Source organism: Prionailurus viverrinus, chromosome A3 (genome assembly GCF_022837055.1).
Source record: "Prionailurus viverrinus isolate Anna chromosome A3, UM_Priviv_1.0, whole genome shotgun sequence".
Taxonomy (NCBI): Eukaryota; Metazoa; Chordata; class Mammalia; order Carnivora; family Felidae; genus Prionailurus; species Prionailurus viverrinus.
In genome coordinates this window covers 81370527-81387726 of record NC_062563.1, presented here as the reverse complement: position 1 = coordinate 81387726, position 17200 = coordinate 81370527, and the positions used below count along the sequence as shown (strand labels likewise).

At 49.3% G+C, this 17200-nt stretch overlaps 2 protein-coding genes across 12 annotated transcripts in view; both read right to left on the bottom strand.

Moving 5' to 3' along the window:
- Window positions 1-115: 115 nt before the first annotated feature.
- Window positions 116-5654, bottom strand: OTX1 (orthodenticle homeobox 1). The gene is made up of 5 exons (XM_047853869.1): window positions 5580-5654; window positions 5148-5218; window positions 3347-3553; window positions 2199-2350; window positions 116-934 (listed from the first exon to the last, which is right to left on the bottom strand). Exons 3-5 carry the CDS (start codon window positions 3441-3443, stop codon window positions 116-118), a joined length of 1068 nt encoding a protein of 355 aa, XP_047709825.1. The 5' UTR covers window positions 3444-3553; window positions 5148-5218; window positions 5580-5654.
- A 4351-nt stretch (window positions 5655-10005) lies between these two features.
- Window positions 10006-17200, bottom strand: part of EHBP1 (EH domain binding protein 1) — a 372579-nt gene continuing 365384 nt past the window's right edge. For all 11 annotated transcript variants that reach the window (XM_047852777.1, XM_047852775.1, XM_047852780.1 and 8 more), the window contains 2 exons: window positions 11333-11447; window positions 10006-11104 (listed from right to left, as the gene is read on the bottom strand). In XM_047852777.1, the coding sequence (XP_047708733.1) occupies window positions 11014-11104; window positions 11333-11447 (206 nt within the window). In that variant the 3' untranslated portion in view covers window positions 10006-11013. The remainder of the gene's footprint in view (window positions 11105-11332; window positions 11448-17200) is intronic.

The following is a 17200-nucleotide window of genomic DNA, read 5'->3' as shown; positions in this document are numbered from 1 at the left end:
ATTCAGGTCTGCAGAAGCCGAGGCAAAGGCGGGCGGTGCAGCAGCAGCAACAGGACGGGGACCACGGAGGGCGCAGGTAGTTGCGTTTCATCTCCTCTTCCTCCCACTCCTGGGCTCACAAGACCTGGAACCGCCATGAGGCTTGGTCCTTATAGTCCAGACAGTCGGGCGAATTGAAGTTGAGTTTCCAAGCCGAGGAAGCAGCGGCGGCGCCAGGCTCCTTGTAATCCAAGCAATCGCCAGAGTTGAAGGCGAGCCCTGAGCCGCCGTAGCCCTGGTGGTGGTGGTGATGATGGTGGTGATGATGGCCTGAGGACTGGCTCAACGGATGGTGCGCGTGCGGATGGTGGTGATGGTGGCCGGCCATGGAGGAGGGTGCCATAGGGCTGAGCTGGTGCGGGTGGTGGTGCGAGTGCATGGGCGCTAGATAGGAGCTGCAGTCCACGCCGCCAAAGTAGGAAGACGAGGGCGCGGGGTAGCCCTGCCCGTAGCTGCCGCCCTGGCCGTAGGACATGGGATAAGAGGCTGCAGCCGAGGCGGCGCCTGCAGCAACCGAGCGCTGCATGCACGACGCGTTGCTAGGCGCGGCCAAGGGCTCGGGCACTGACACCGACGCGGGCGCTGAGCCCGGCGAGATGGAGGCCGGACTCCAGATGGATGAGGCAGCCGGCGTACTCAACGACGACGGGACTGCCACCGCCGGGTTCCCGCCCAGGCCTGCCGCCGCTGCCGCCGCTGGGTTGGCGGAGGCGCTGGATCCTGAGCTGGAGGACGAGGCGGAGCTGGACACAGCGGGAGGCGTGAACTGGCCGCTGCTTTCCGAGCCCGAGCTCTCCCGCACCGGGGACGACTTCTTCTTGGCTGGGCGGCTCTTGGTCCCGCTCCCGCTCTGCTGCTGCTGGCGGCATTTGGCACGGCGGTTCTTGAACCAGACCTGCAGCGGGCCGAGTCAGGGAGAGGGTGTCAGGGGGGCGAGCAGAGCCTGCTACTCCCCGGCCCCTGTACCCACCGCCCGGCTTAGGATCTCTTATCGCTCTCCAACGGCGGCCTCCACCCCTCCTCATCTCCCACCAGGCCAGCCCCTGCCCCTGCGTTCCCAGCTCCTCCGCCCTCCCCCAACCTTCAGATCAAAGATCCTCCTCTGGCAAAGTAGGGACGTGCACCTCCCCACCCCCAGCGCCACTCTGCCCTAGGGCGGAACATTCGCGTCTGTCCAGCCAGAAGTTCAGCCATATCTAAACTCTGCTGTTGGCTGCTTCCCAACAGCCTCATGTATGTTTGGAGGCCCTGTCTTCTATGAATAGAGCTGAGGAAACTGCGGAGAGGCACGAAGGAGAGCGCAGGACAGTCACCAAGTCTGAGGTGGGAGGCAGTCGTCCCCTGGAGGCCCAGCGTTGGGCAAAGCGAGAATTTGAGCGGATGCAGGAGCAAGGCGGGGAGGCTGAACAGAGGCAGTACTCGGGGGACTAGGGAAGGAAGCCTGAGCAGAATTTCGTTGGGCTTCTTGGTTCCAAGTGGGGAACCAAATGGGACAAAGTTCTCACTTCTCTTGGAGGGCCCTGGTACATGGCACAACATTCTTGGTTCTTTCTCGAGCCTCAAGGGAAAGCAGGCGAGATAAAAGGCCCTTGAGGAGAGTTCTGAGTTATAATCCAAACAGTATTTTCACCGCAAAAACAGAAACAGCAAAGCCGGTAGCCGGGTTTTGTGTTCGGCATCCTCTCTGGGCAAAGGAAACATCTAATCAAACCTGCGCCACCCAGGGAGCGCACTCCGACAGGGCACCAGGCTCTGGCCAAGCTCCACTCTTCCATTTCCAGGATCCCCGGGATGCAAGGCAAGTGCGAAGGCACAATTCAAGACCCCAAAGAAAACTGCCAAATCCTGGAATGGCCGAAGAAGCAGGGGCAAGTGTCGGGCCCTCTGGGCACTTTACGTTAGGAAACCTTGCTTATCCTCCCAAAATCATAAAAAGGATTTTCAATACCGAAGGCGCCCTGGGACCAAGGGTCGAATCCAGTGCTCTAAGCTAGTGCCTTTGACTTTGCCCCTCTTCCAGGCCCGGGCTGAGCGCTAGGGGGAGTCTGGCAGGAATTGCCCAGTCTGTAAGCCCGCCCCACACCAGACCACCCTTCCCAGGCCCTCTCCAACTAGTCCCAGAGCCCCTACCCTGACCCAGGAGCCCTGGGCGCGCACACCTGAACTCTGGACTCCGGCAGGTTGATCTTGAGCGCCACCTCCTCGCGCATGAAGATGTCAGGGTAGCGAGTCTTGGCGAAGAGCGCCTCGAGCACGTCCAGCTGTGAGCGTGTAAAGGTAGTGCGTTCCCGCCGCTGCTTCCGCGGGGTGGCTGAGGGAACACGCGGGGGCGCCTCGGGTCAGCGGTGGCCACGCGGACCCACGCTAGAGGACGCAGATAGGCCTCAGGCAGGCCCTGTGCGAGGCCGTTGCAAAAGAGAGCAGAGCTCCAAGCGAAAGAAAAACTCCCCCGGGAGGCGAGCCTGAGAGGCCACAGGTGGGAGAAAGTACATGCGTGCGACTGAGAACCAGTGGGTCTTCAAGACTTTAGAGTTGCCCCCTTCCCTACTTCTCAGAGGTTAGGAAAGAAAAAGAAGTCATATAATCTCCCTGTTTTCGCCCCCTTGCCCCCAACACACCCCCCGGCTGGAGGATGGTAAAGGGGTGCTCAGAAACACCGCCCGGAAAACACTTTCCGAAAGAATACATGGGGGAGAAGGAGTGGGAGCTAGGAAACAAAAGCAAACAAAAAGCCAGGATTCTGCTCAGGCTCTCCACATCCGCAGTGCAAAAGTTGGTGCAAACGACCCATGTAGAGGACAATTTATTTAATTAGGGAGAAAGAACCCCTCTTCCTCATCTCTGCCAGTCATTTCTCATGAGAAAATCTTGGCTCTTCCTGTTAGGGCCTAGAGAGTGTCCAGAATCCTCACTCAATATTGGCAGGGGGGGTGTGGGGGGGAAGGAATAGATACACATAGTAACACACACACACACACACACACACACACACACACACACACACACACAAAAAGGCCGCCCATGGGAAACTGCCTGAGGTAAATGCTCCCTGTGCTGGTGGTGGGACCACAACAGGAAACAGGTTGTCCGTGTGGCCAGGCTGGGAAAGCACACATTACACTACTTCACTGCCCAGGCCCAGTTCACCCAGCGGTGACTGCCCTGTGAGTCTGCAGCCTGTGGTGCATTGTAGGCATACTAGCCAACCGGCTCCCTGGGCCTGCTCAGCGACAAAAATGTGTGCTCAAACTCAGAGTCTGGGGATCCCCAAGATTTGCAGGGGCTGGGGGCGGGTACCGGTGCTCACCGGGGTAGCCCACGGAAGGATGCAGGAGGTCCATGGCTGGCCCGGCCAGGCCCAGCCCGTTCATGCCGTATGGGGGTTGTTTGAGGTAAGACATCATGCTAACAGCTGGGTGGAGGCGCCCCGACGGATCCAGGGGGCCGGGGCCTGGTGCAGTGCGGGGCTCCCACTGCGCAGTCCTTCAAGCTCTTTGGCACCTGGGGGCCCGGCCTATGGAGACAGGAGACACATGTAAACAGTGATTGGGAGCCATCTCGGCTTCCTTGTCTTGTCTGAGGCAAGGAGCCACGGAATGGGGAGGCTACGGAACTTCGGGAGGCGGTCAACTCGGCTCTATAAGGCCTTAGTCTAAAAACCACAGCTTCTTTGAAAAAAGTAAGCTTTTCTGGATCATCATCTACTCTTTTCGCACTTGGAAGGGTAAAAGACACTCCTAGGACATCACTAAGAGTGAGGAGAGGTTAAAAGCAGGGCTAAGCTGGAAAGGTCGGAGCCTGAAAGGCGGAGTGTACAAGGTCCCAAGTCTAGGCAAAATTCTGGTCCGGTAGGAGCAGGCCTCAATACTGCAAAAGCAAACGTTTATTCCGCGCCAGTGAGGCAGGCTGCCCAGGGCATAAGGGGTTGTTTCCTTTTGTTTCAAACCTTTTTGAAAGCGGGACCAAAAGGTAGAGGCTCCAGAGAGCCAAGGTGAGGCACTTCGGGGAGCTCGCAGCGCCTGGGCCTCTCTGAGATGCATTACCCACTTAGAGGAATACATTCCTTCAAAGGTCTCTGCCACTGGGTCCCGGCCCCAGAGCCCACAGCCACCCCTCTAGTTAACCTCTCTGTGCCCAGACTTTGAAAGATTGCTCACCGGGAATCCCACCACACCTTAACCGCAGTTACAGGCCCAGGGCCCGCAGAGGCGGCCAGAAGACGCAGAAGGGGCCACTGTAGAGGTGGCGGCTCTAAGACGCGGCGGGAGGTCAGGGGCGCCTGGCCACCGCCGCAGGCCCTTCTTCGCGAATGCGAGCGGGTCCTTCTTTCTGCCCGGTCCTGGCTGCGGACAATGTCGTCCCGGCGGAGGCTGAAAGGTGACCCGCCGAGCTCCCCAAAAGGTCTCACGGATTTGGGAGGCCTCAGTGCAGCGTTCTCGTGTACTCCCTTCCTATCCTACTAGATGAACCCGCGGCCCCATAACCCGATTGAGACAAGTAGGCCTCGGCGGCAGAGCTCGCGCTGACCCGCACTGGAAAGTCGAAGCCTCGCTTCCCCGGTTGCCTCCAACCAGAGGCGCTATTCTCAGAGGGTAGGAAATACAGCTGGGGGAGTGGGACCGGGGCCCCCCGGGGTACCTGTCGCTTCACCCCGCGTCGCGGGAAATCCAAAGCAGGCCTGGGCCCCGGGCTAGTTCAGGGAGAGCAGTAAGAGCTAAAGAAGCCACCCTTCTCCTATCCATCAGAACCCACGGTCTGGGCTGGGGGAACACAGTTTGCAGGGAAGGGTGAGAGAGGGAAACAGCCAGGGCTCCAGGGCCCAAAGAGAATGGGACGTCAAAACGCGGCGTCTCTGCTAGGCTGCAGCGTGAGTTTTCAAAGACTTTCTTCAAACTTAGCACTTGGTTACTTCGGAGGAGGCGGGGGAGGGGGCGCGGGGCCAACGCAGAGATCTCGGGTCGTCCGCACACCAAGAGGGGAGCGAGGCCGCTCCCCAGCCCCGCCCACCTGCCGGGGACCCAGGAAGCGGGGGCCCGTTTGAGGAAAGGGAGGTAAGAACAACCGACGAGCTCCCGGAGTCTAGGGCGGCCCCACGGCTTTCTCCTTACCTGCCCTCAGCTGCCGGGGCCGCTCACCATCTACCTCGCGCCCTCACACAGACCCGCGCGGGGCAGCCAACCTGCAAAACAGAGCGGCACAGGAATTACTCGCCGGGCCGAGCGGCTGGTCTAGGATCCCTGGATTTCTTTCTTTCCCAACTTCCCTCCTTCCTTCTCTTTCTTTCCAGTGGCTTTGTGCGTGTCCCTCCAGGTTTCACTTTATTGCACAGACACTTTGTTGGCAAAGCCCTACGCGTTCCCGAGACACTACCTCGCCCGGGACCGCGCCGAGGGGCCGCAAGGGGTAGGGTGGGGGTGAAAGGGGCAGAGTTGGGAGGTGGCTCGCGGTTGCAGTTGCACTCCCGGTACAACGTGGAGGCGGTGGGGGCTGGGGAAGTCCTGCAGAGGCACTTTGCAAACTAAATAAATCGAGCGATTTACCTTGTCGGAGTGGCTTGTCTTGCCGGGTTGTTTAGGTGATTGGAAATGTAGCCTGATGAAGATTGATCACCTTTCTACTGCCCTCCCCGGGTATGTGAACGCGAGGTGAGTGCGTAACGGGGCTATGCTGCCAATCCCCGGCCCCGCGCGGGCTGAGTGACAGGGAGCCGGGCAATGGCAGCACGAGCCGGGGGTTACCTCCGTGCGCCCCCGCCCTCCTCCGCCCCCTGCACCCCGCCCTCACCGCCCGCCCGCCCCGCCCCGGTGGCGCGCTAACTCCAGGGCTTGGCTGGCAAACGCCGCGCAGAGCGAGGCGAAGACAGCGAACGCTGCGCCAGAGCCCCGTCCACAGAGAGGGACGCCGGTCCTGAGGCCGCCCCGGGGTCCCCGCCCTTCCCTCGCCCTTTCGGCGCCCGGCAGGGAGTGGCAGAGAGGAGGCGAGGTGCTGGAGAACCGGTTCCCTCTCTCTCTCCCGCGCGCCACCCGGCTCGGCGGCCCGGCTGTGGGCTCGAGGATTCCGGAGCCGCGGGCTGGAGTGGAGGGGGCCCCCGGCCCCTCTCGCGGCGCCGCGGGCCCCAGCGTCTTCTTTCACCGCGCCGCCACCTGCAGACCGACGCCGCGGGCGGCTCGTGCTGGCACAGGCTACTTTGCCGAGCGCAGGAGCAGCTCTAGGTGCGCAGATCCCGCCTCGGCGCCTCGGGATTCCCGCGCCCGGAACGGCACCCGCAGGGGAGGCTCCGCCACTTACCTACTCCTCGGTGTCTCTTGGGGTTCACAGTCCCCACGAAGGGTGTTTGCAAATCTTAGACGCTTCTTCTGAAATGTTGGAAGCCAGCGTCTGCTACCCCTTACACACACACTGCTTCTGAATCGAAAGATTCTGATAGGAAGGAAACTTTCTCTTTCATACTCATTCTCTGTCTTCTTCCCGATCTCCTTCTACCAGGGACAGTCTGGTGGAAAACGTGGCCACAGACCCCTGCCCTCAATTTCTTTCTCACATACCGCTGAAGGAACCTTCTGGGGTTTCCCCGGATTGTTCGTACTGGCGAAGCCCGTTTCCCGGCCGAACAAACTTCTCAAACCCGTGTGCCTGTGTGGACTTTTCAAAGCGCCCAAAATATGTTTTCGCCCCAACCCTGAGCAAGGCAATTCATGTAAGTGGCACCTCCTTCTGAATATTAGGCGCCACTTTACTCCCTTTCGAGGAATTCCTACTCCTTTTCCTAATCCCCCCTCCCCTCCATCCCAACTGGCGGAGTGAAAAGTTTGAACAGGAGTAAGTGTAAGGGCGAGTCAAGGAGCCGCCAGGCGCGTCGCGGTGGGAAGCGCCAGCGCTGCCGGGGCCGCGAGGTCGGGCACCGGGAGCGGACTGGGCTCTGGGTGAGGAGGAGGAGGAGGAGGAGAAGGAGGAGGAGGAGGAGGAGGAGGAGGAGAAGGAAGGGGGAGCCCGCTGAGTGAAAAGGGGCCGCGGCCGCCGCTCATCAAAGTGCTTCCCCCTCCCCCAAGCGACACTTTCCTTTGGAGTCCGAATAAAATACGGTAACAGAATATGATGGAGGGCACACTGTTTCCTTAACTGCTTCTCAAAGGACCCGGGAGATCTTCTTAGGACCTTTAATAAGGCTTTGGTCGGTTCTTTTGTTGATCTCTCAAAATCAACTCCTTCTAATTGAAGTTGGAGCTGAAAGCGAGCTAATGTTCAAAGAAAGTGGCCGCCAGACCAACGAAATTACATTTTTTTTTTTTTTGGACGATGAGGGAACATCTAATCAAAGGGGCAAAGGAGGAGGGGTGGGAGTGGAGGAGTATGAAGGAGAAAAGGAGGTTTTACAAGATCCTTCTCTGGTTCACAAAAGTCAGCGACACGGGCGCTTCTCTCCAGAACAAAGACACCGCAGCCCATTCACAAAAGGGAAAGAAGGAGAGAGAGAGAGAGAGAGAGAGAGAAAACAATAAAAGAACGAGAGAAAAGGAAAAACATGAGAAAGAAAAAGCTTTAACGGGAAAGAAACTGCTCAGAGCGCAGCGCTGACCCGGGCGGGGACACAACTTAGGCTCTCGCAGGCCCCCGCGGGTAGTAGCCCGCGAGGCCCGCGGCTCAGAGCCCCTGCGATGGTGCAAAGGCTTAAAGAAAGAAATGAAATACACCCGCGCCTTCAGTTCTGGGAAAGGCGCGGGCAGGAGGGCACTAGTTTGTGAGGGAAGGCTATGCGGGAGTCCTGGAGTGCGCGGCGAAAGCGTCTGCGTCCTCAGCCCGGCGCTGCCCTAGCCCAGGCCTGCGCGCTCTGTGCCTGGGTATAGCCGTCCGGTGCCGGGGTGCATGTCCGTGTCCCAGCCCCGCAACCTCTCGCACTCCTGCCTCCTCCGCGCCCTGTTTCGCCTGCAGCTGCAGCGCGGGGCCGAGGTCCGGCGCGGAGAGGTGGGGCTGCTGTGCGCGCTGGAATGTGCTCAGGCAGTCCCCAGGGCCCGCCACGCGGGAGTCCGGCGCTCTCGCTTCCAGATGCTGCCACGGTCTCGGGGAAGTTGGGAGGTATCAAGTAGCACAGTCCCCCCACCCCCCTAATGAGAGTATTTATCTAATCCCAAATTGCAGGCGAATTTTCTTAATGCTCAACCCATAAAACCCCGGGATTAAGAAAAGAAAGAGAGGGAGAGGGAGGAGTGCTGAGAGGGAGACAGACTGAGATGAAAGTTTCTGGTGCGCGGCGTGGAGGACTGAGGCGGCCGTCGCTAGGCAAATGTCCAGGTGGGAGACGCTGGGCCAGAAGCCGCGACCGTTCCAGCAATGGCCGCAGGGCGGGGAGAGGAAGAGGGGGGCATCCCGGAGGGAGAGCACGTCCACCCAGCTCGAGGCCCCCGGGCCGTGGAGGGGGAGTGGGAGTTGGGCCCTGGGACCCGGATCCAGCACCCAGGTGACCTCGAGGCCGGGCCAGACTCTGGGGGACACTTGGGACAGTGGGAGGGGTTTTGGCTCCGGGGTCGTGGGATCCCGGCCAGGGGCGGAAGTTCTGCATCGGCCTGCGGGCTGTGCCCCAGCCAGCCTGCTGCCAATGCTCCTCCTCCCCAGCGACCCCCGGGCCCATAGCTTCTTTTCCCGCAGCGCGGGCTTTCTGGTTCCGGGCCTCTCGGCACGCTGGGCTTGCGCCTGCGCTCGGCGGGCAACCTCTGGGCACAACGCGACGAAATCGGGACGCGGCGCCTTCGCCCCGGGCCTGACCCCACTAGTCCCAGGGGTCCGCGCTCCGCCGCCGCTGCGGGGCGTGCGGGCGCCACACAGCAGCCCAAATGGAAACCCCGCGAGGCTCGGGACTGGGGCAGGAGGGACAGCAAATGTGGGGCTGGGGAAGGTTTGTCGCTTGACAGGTCGGAAGCGGCGTGGGGGAGCCGCCTCTCCGCGAGTCTCCTCGGGAGGGAAGCTTCCCCGAATCTAGCGTAAATGGGACGGTGATGCTGGCCGCCCAAGCCCCAGGCTGCTTGGGGCTGGCGATTTCATCTGCCTGCTTCCCAGGGGTTAGAGTAGGGTTCTGAGAGCTTCCCCCAGAGAGCGGCAGCTAGCTCCGCTCTCTTACTTGAATAAAGAGGACAAAAACTCAATTTCATTTAGTTCTGATAACTTTCCAATAACTTCAATCCTTGTCAGGAAGAAATTCTACCGTAGGAAGTTTTATCATTTTGAAAGACTGGCCAGATGAAGGCGGCTGTCTACTTTTCGAACGCGATTTGTGTGTGTGTGTGTGTGTGTGTGTGTGTGTGTAGATTTGTGTGTGTTTTTACATATATGTATGTGTGATCTAGACTAAAGTATAAATGCTAGAGGACTGTTTTCTCTGTCTCTAGACTTGTTGAACGAGCCTGCTTTGTTTCGGACACCTCTTAGAGGAGTGATGGAAACTACCATAAAATCGCCAGTTTTTTTCTGTAGCCTAGAACTTCTTGTTAAAAGTTCCCTTTCCCTCATCTCATACACACACCTGCACGTATGTATCCTCCCTGCCGACAATAACCTTTCTTTCTTTCACTTCAGCACCTACAGATTTACAGGTTATCAGAAGTCATAATTTTTCCTAATGAGTGCAACCTTATTAACAATTGAAAATAACGTGGAAAATTCGTCAAGATATTATTAGCATTTTTTTCAGTGCCGTGGAATCACAAGTTTCCTTAAATCTTTAACAGAGATGACCCTTCTTGACAAAAGAGAATAGTTTACACTGCTTAAGAAAAATATGACTAATTGTATTTCAGTTCGCATTTGTGTGTCAGCAGGGCCCCTTTGGGATCGTATAAACTTACTCAGCTCCAAATACAGCCTAGTACCTGCTCTGCATTCAAGAGGACCATTTTCTCCCACATGAAGTCCTATGGATACAGGAACTTCTCAAACCAGTGTCAAGTTTTCATTGCAAGGAAGTATCAGCAGTGGTTAAGGTAAGAAAGTTTCTGCTTTTATTGAAAATTTATATATGACTCAGTATTGTAATAAATAAACAGATAACCATTTTCACACAAAAAATGACAGTGCTATGCTAGAGAAGAAAATATTAATTGGGGGACTTACTCATAGTGGCAAGACAGACTTTTATCAATACAGAATAAATATTAACAGCATTCTTGAGCCAATGTTGAGACCCAACAAAATGTAGGAACCAAGCTAGATGTAATAAATAATTATCCAGAGCAAAAGATGGCGCATTCTCAGATGATAAGACCGTCTTTGTAAACTGATGCATGTCAATTAGCCCCATCCTCACAGCTCACCTTCAAATCACAGGACTTGTCTCAGGCTACATTAAAGGGCCATCCTCTAAGGAAAGCAGAGGACAGGAACTCTATTATCCTTACAGTGAAATGCAAAACAACTGCAGAAAATCCCACTGGTAAATAGAACACAGTTTAATAAGTAGATTGAATATGATCTAACTATAAAATTTAGGTAACAGAGTCAAGTGTTACATATGGCAGGACTGGAAAAAAAATCATTCATGACATTTTTCTTACCCCCACTTCCACCCCCCTCCCCACCATTTATGCTATTAACACAACAACAACAACAACAACAACAACAAAAATGTTCCAAATTTTCCTCCCATCAAAAACTGAGGGGAAAATAATAAGAGAAAGGTTTTTTTCTTTTTTCTTTGAACAGCCTCTTGAACACTCTCAATACCAATCACTCACAAGGTATCTGTGCAAATTTATTTCACATGATTTCAAGAAAATGATTAACTCACACACACACAAATCCTTAAACAAAGCTATTTTGGAGTTTTGTATATTATCTGGCAAAGAGGGAGGAAAAGGGGTGGGGGTGGTGGTAAAGAAGTACAATCCAGCCCCGAAAAACTGTTAAAAGTTTTAAATCAACAACGAATCTGACACTTTCTGGTCGGGGGACCCAGGATTAAAATATTGGGAGATTCTGGTCCGGCTGCTATTGAAGAACACATTTCTCTTCTTTCTTGGCCATCTTGCCTTTGTTTTGCTCCAGAGTTCGCTCCAAATGCTCATCTTCTTCTTCAGCCCTGGAAGTCAAACAGGAAATACATTTATTTTTCTACGTGGAGGGCAGAGCTGCACTCCCCTCTCACCCCGCAATCTGAGCCTCAGCGGGAATAAGAATCCTGGGGCCAGCACGGGGAGGGGGGCGCTGCCCCCGGCCCACTCGAGACCTCTGGACTGAACTTTCCACAAACTTCTCGGCCCCTCGGCTGGCGGCAGAGACTCGACCCCCGACCCCACTGCCCACTCACTGCTTCTCCTGCGCGTCCAGGTCCCTGACGAGCGCGTCGCGCTTGTTCACCAAGGCCACCAGCTCATCCAGCAGGAGCTGCTCGCGTCGCTTCTGGGCCTCGGTTTTCTGCCAGTCTGCAGAGGACGGGAGGCTCGTTACCCACCCGCAAGACCTTGGCAAACCCGCCTCCCTTCCCGCCTTTTCCAGTTGCCCTGTATCTCTCCGCAAACCATGTTACAGAACCACTAACTAGTGTTTTATGGGGTAATGGCCGTCCTGAAGAGGATTTCACCCTAAAACCCCAGTTCCTAAATATTTCTCACAGATGGAGATGGCTACGGCTGGGCTGGAACCTGCAAAAGAGGCCAGGTGTGAGCCGGTTGTCAGCCGGAGGTGCGCACCTGATTTTGCCAAAGAGGGGGTAGGGAGAGCCGGAGGCCCAGAAGAGATCAGCCCGAGGGTTGGGGGGGGGGGAGTGGATAAATGAGGGGGCGGGAAGCAGAGATGGGCGATAAAAATCACTCTGAAAAGGCTGGAGAATCTGCTTGAGAACCTATCCTTCTTCCCCCACCCCCATGCTCACCCCATACAGCCCATTCTTCGCTAATTTCCTCTTCGCTCTATTTTAGCAGTTGGATGTATCTCACACTGGGCGCCATATGCTTCACAATAACTTTAAAAGTAGTGAATCGGCTAATTAGCATTTTTCTTTGAAGTAAAAAATAAATTTGCTCTGCAATATTACACTGCAGCTCTCGATCGCATCACAGCCAGTTTTCTTTTGGAGAGGTTTGCTGGGTGGTTTAAAATCAAAGCACTTTTGCAAAGGAAAAATTACATACTTCTTTTTGAAACCCCACGTTAAAGGTTGGAAAATCCGATGGGCAGTGCGCTTTCCATGGGTAGTGGCAGGGTTTTTGAAGGTTTTAGGACCCCATAATATATTTCTTAATCTTCGCTCGTCTGGTAATTTCCTTAAGATGAGCAGCAGTTTCGTTTAATAAAAACAGGACCAAATCGAACATTTAAAGCACTTTTAAAACCAAAGCCAACTGCTCTCTGGCCAGACTGTAAGGGCTTGTAGCTGTCAATCAACCCCCAGTCTACCCCGCCTCCCTCATTAGGAAGGTAAACAATGAAAAGAAGAAGTAGATGATGAGGCAGATAGCAGAACAAATGAGGACCTAGAGGGAAACAGGACACCAGCTTTAAAAAAAAAAAAAAAAAAAAAGAACCAACCCTGGCCACTGCACTGACTCATGCAGCCCCCTCCCCCAGCAAATGCACTTTCCAAAAAAACAGAGAGGAGTGCAATCCTTTCGGGTTTCTCTCTTCTCTCTCCATTGCCCTGGGCAATCATGTTAAAACTCACATGGCTGGTGCTTATTCAGATAAACCTAACAATGCACACCGCTGGTTACCATGTGAATCTTCACAAACCACACAAGAATGTGCTGGTTCAAATCCCCCCGACCCCCTCCAAAGCAAAATTTATTCAAGACAGCAAACTGCTCAGCAGCTTTATGAAAGCAAATGGTGCTAGAGGGAATTCTATCTTGTATTTACAAATTAAAAATTAGATGCATCATCATGCAATAAAGGTTAGAATAGCAGCAAAAAGCTAGAATGGCTTATTCAATTCTATCACTATTCCTTTCTTTATAAGCTCAAATACATACATACATATATACATATGAAACATGCCATGTATTAATTATCCACATTTGATACAAAAATTACACAAATAAGGACATTAAATAACTGGTCACATTACGCGTTCTTGTAAAAAGAGAAGTGAAATATTCTATAGCATGGGAAGCAGTAAAACTATTACTATGGAAAGTTTTTTCTGAATATGAGAATTAACAAAAATAATAACAAAACAGCAACACTGAAGAAAAGCCATATCTACCACAATTTATTCTTTGGATTTAAATGCAACTGTGGTCAGGAATGCTAGACAATTTTCTAATCTGACTCCTGTTCTTAATCAGTCTTACTCTACACAGCAGAAAAATTAATAGACACTCCAGTTGGAAAGATCTTTAAGGTCATCTAGTCTAATTTCAGGTAACTGTAGTTCTAGAAATATTAACTCAGAGAAAAATCTGCTAAATTTGTAGAAGATTTGTAACTAAATTTTATAATTATTAAGATTACCAGTTTTGATGAATATTAATTTTTCTACCTTCAACCTCAAGAAATCATTCATATTATAAGCTTTATAATTCTTCCAAAACATTTTGATAAGAGCTTTACAACTGGGAAATAAATTTCCTCCACCATACACTTAAAAAATATATTAAATTGAAAATTATAGAAATTTTTAAAACCAAGAAAAAATAAATTTTAACAGATCTATAATTTTCTTAATTAAATTGTTCTTTCTCTGTACTTGACCAGTCGCTTTTAAAGCTTTAATTAATAATTAGAAATATCAAGATAAATAAGGCTTTAACACTATGGATGAGAGAAAATTTTCTTTTTTAACCACTTAAGTATTGAATAATTTTTAAAAATCTTAACTTGTTCCTAGTTCAATAATGATATTTCTGTAACAATAACAAAAACATTTTTTAGTTATGAATATTTAGATTATTTTCACCATTTCACAAATTTAACTGACATTAGAATTTAAAATGTTGCAGCATAAATTTAAGGATTTCTCATATTAAATTTGTCATTGCTACATTAGTATCTATCTACAAAATATTAGTCAACTGTAGAGGAAATAGCTCTGTGCAGTGAGTAGATTTTATACTAGCAAGACTACTTTTACTTGGCATTTGCTTTCTCATGGGAGTATATTTATACACACACACACATATTTGAATGCTGACTTGGGAAGTTAAGTAAACTATTTTGATGATTTAAAGAAAAATTTAATAATACCTTTAAAACTGATCAAGATTTACATTTGTATGTTCATGGCTAAATTTAAAAATTTTTTTAATTCCCTTTTAATAGCTTCACCTAGATGTAATGTCATGTTTTAAAAACCTGCATGTAAGTCTATGTGTTACCTGTTATGCATTTTAAGAAAGGATTACTCACCTATAACACCAGTCACAGCTAGCTAGATACACTGACTTTGACTTGAACAGACTACAATGTAGCTTCTGATTAATTTAAAGATTCCAGTGTACTTTTGCTACAAAAGCCATATCCTCTTGCAACAAATAGGATTAAGTTTTGATGCTGCATTTGAGCCAAAGTGTTGAAATAAAGAGATTCTGTTTATGTCCATCTGCACTGAGCTGTTTTGTTAATTTAAAAATCTGTTTTTTATATATAGGGCCAATTATTCATTCCCCGATTGAGTTTATTTGCTGAAGTTGATAATTACCTTGGAAAAAAGGCAAAAGAAATACCTATAAATACTTCGATAGAAAGGACCTAAAGTTCTTGTAGTAAACCTTCAACCTTGCCACTATAAATAAGCCTGGCACTTTGATGAAAATTAACACTAGTTTTGTAAAGAGCACATTGGGGGATTGCAGTCAAGTCTTATCTTTAGTTCCAGTCAACTAGCAATCCTGAAAGAGTTTGCATCATCATCAGAGCAGGCCATTTGATAGGATTCTACTGCTGTACCTAATCAATCTATGGAAGACTGTGGCTGTGCTGTGTAACAAAGCTAAAATAGATTTACAAATGGGGTTTTAGGGGATAAGCTCCTCCACAGGATTACATATTGATTTTAAATATAAAAAGCTTATCATATAAACCATAACTACAAAAATAGTGAACCTATGCATAAATCCCTTTAGAAGAGCACCCACTTCAAACTCTAAGCCAAGAATAAATCAAGATGTACAAAATCCTAGAGAAGATCCATTTCTTGTGCAGAAAATGAACACACCACTTTCTAAAAGCCCACCCCAATGTGTGCAGAAATGAATTTATCTTTCCTGAGGGGGCATTAAATAATCTGGAACAAAAAAACTATAGGAAAAGTATCTAAAAGATGTTTGTTAGCTTAAGGGATCCTACAACTTAGCTCAGTAGAGTGAAACTCCTGCTATGAAAAACACCTCAAGGAAAAAAAAGGCAAAAAACAGGCCAAAGTGATTATGGATTTTCAGAAGAATGGATATATTGAATTTTTTTCCCTCTCAACCAAGCTGTTAATATTTCTTTCAATGTGCTATATGGCTATTAACATTCTGTGCTTTTCTCCTGGTAAATGGTTTTAGCAGCAGATTTATTTGAAAATATTTTAGTTTACTTATTATGAAAACCATCTTATGGCTACTAAATAGAAGATACAGGAAAGAAAAGAGGAATGAACCTTGAAACAAAGGAAGGCAAAACAAAACCAACTAGTGTTGCCTATTCATGTGTTTTTCTGTGGGTTTTAACACTCCAAAAGGCTACTGAACTGTATGTGCGTACATTCTAAAGCCTGGCTCAAAGGACACTGTATTCACAGAACTGATCATCACGCAGTCAGTACCTGTCTAGGACAGCCCAGCCCATGCACTGCCCAGGCTAGTGGGACAGGCCTCTTACTAACAAAGTGTCTTTATTTGTCATCAACAGGCTGCTTTTTTCCTCAAGTCTCTTTTTTCCCTCAACCAGCAACAGAAACTGGCACAATCACATATGGAACAGTGACCTTAATTAAACAATAAAACAAAACAGAACAAAACCTCACAAAACTACCAATTGTATTAAAGGTGTTTGAAGAAGAAAAACACTTTTCCCCCCCTCTTTAAAAATGACTTTATACTGATATGTAGAAGAAAAGGCAGATAAAATGTTAAGTTATTCAAGATTGCAGGTTTGGTATATAGGGACAGGACTGCCCATAAAAATGAGATCTTTTAAATGTATCATGGCTCTCCTTTTAAGATGGTATTTGGTAATAATACTGGTTTGGGGACAGAAGCATTATCTGCCTTAAAAGTCAACTGTATTGTATCAAGCTGTATTTTTGGGATAATTTAACTTACTATACATGAGAGAGTGTTTTTAATACTCTGTATTCAGTGTAATGTATAATGAATCTATAAAGAATAAACTGTATAATGAGTCATACATTATACATACTATATATACATACATTTTATATTACACATACATATATATGCCATATAAATAGTATCTGCTATACCCACTTTTCAACTATTTAGCTTTCCAATCTCTTTTAAAGGCTACATCATGACTACAAAATTTTATCAAGAGGAAAAATACCATTTAGCATACCTGTGCGTTTTATTTCAATGGCAAGTTTCACAGAACTTCTTAAATAATTTTGACAAATTCTATAGTCATTATCAATTTATAATTTGATACATTTGGATAGCCATTTGAAGGAAATTAGTTATCTGAAGGCTTTTAAATAAGGTAAATCAGATTTCTAAATGAGGATATACAAACGTTGTCAGTCATATTTATCAAATGAGATTACAGATACAAAAGTAATTAAAAATAAAACCTTTATACATGGATAAGATTACATTTAGATAAATAGCATATAGTTTATTTAATCACAATATTAATTGACATATTTAAAAATATATATGGTTTCATTTGGCTTTCCCTTAAAACTTAAATTTCTAGTTTCTAAACTAATTAGAATTGGCTTATTATGGATCAGGTACCTTATCAGGTAAAGAAGGAAATTACTATGGACAGTCAATGGGTTAAGAGGTCAATATAGAATAGGAAAATCAATTTGCATTGATTAGACAAAAGGTCCATTTTACAGAGCCCAAAAGGATTAGTTTTTAAGTAGACATCTTTGAACTATAAGACATTTGCAACTAAAAGGTGTAAGGAGAACAGCATTCTTAAACACATAAGAATTTTTTTTTAAAATCACATATAGTAAATGCCACAGTTAAGCTAGCTGATGTTTACTGATGTTATGAACCATGGATTA

What these genes read in the sequence shown, in the direction of transcription:
- OTX1 (XM_047853869.1), bottom strand. Translation starts at nt 3,443, where the DNA reads ATGATGTCTTACCTCAAACAACCCCCATACGGCATGAACGGGCTGGGC. An exon ending in TCCTTCCGTGGGCTACCCCG is followed by an intron (nt 2,351 to 3,346) that starts GTGAGCACCGGT and finishes GTGTTCCCTCAG; the next exon opens with CCACCCCGCGGAAGCAGCGG. An exon ending in TGCCGGAGTCCAGAGTTCAG is followed by an intron (nt 935 to 2,198) that starts GTGTGCGCGCCC and finishes GGCCCGCTGCAG; the next exon opens with GTCTGGTTCAAGAACCGCCG.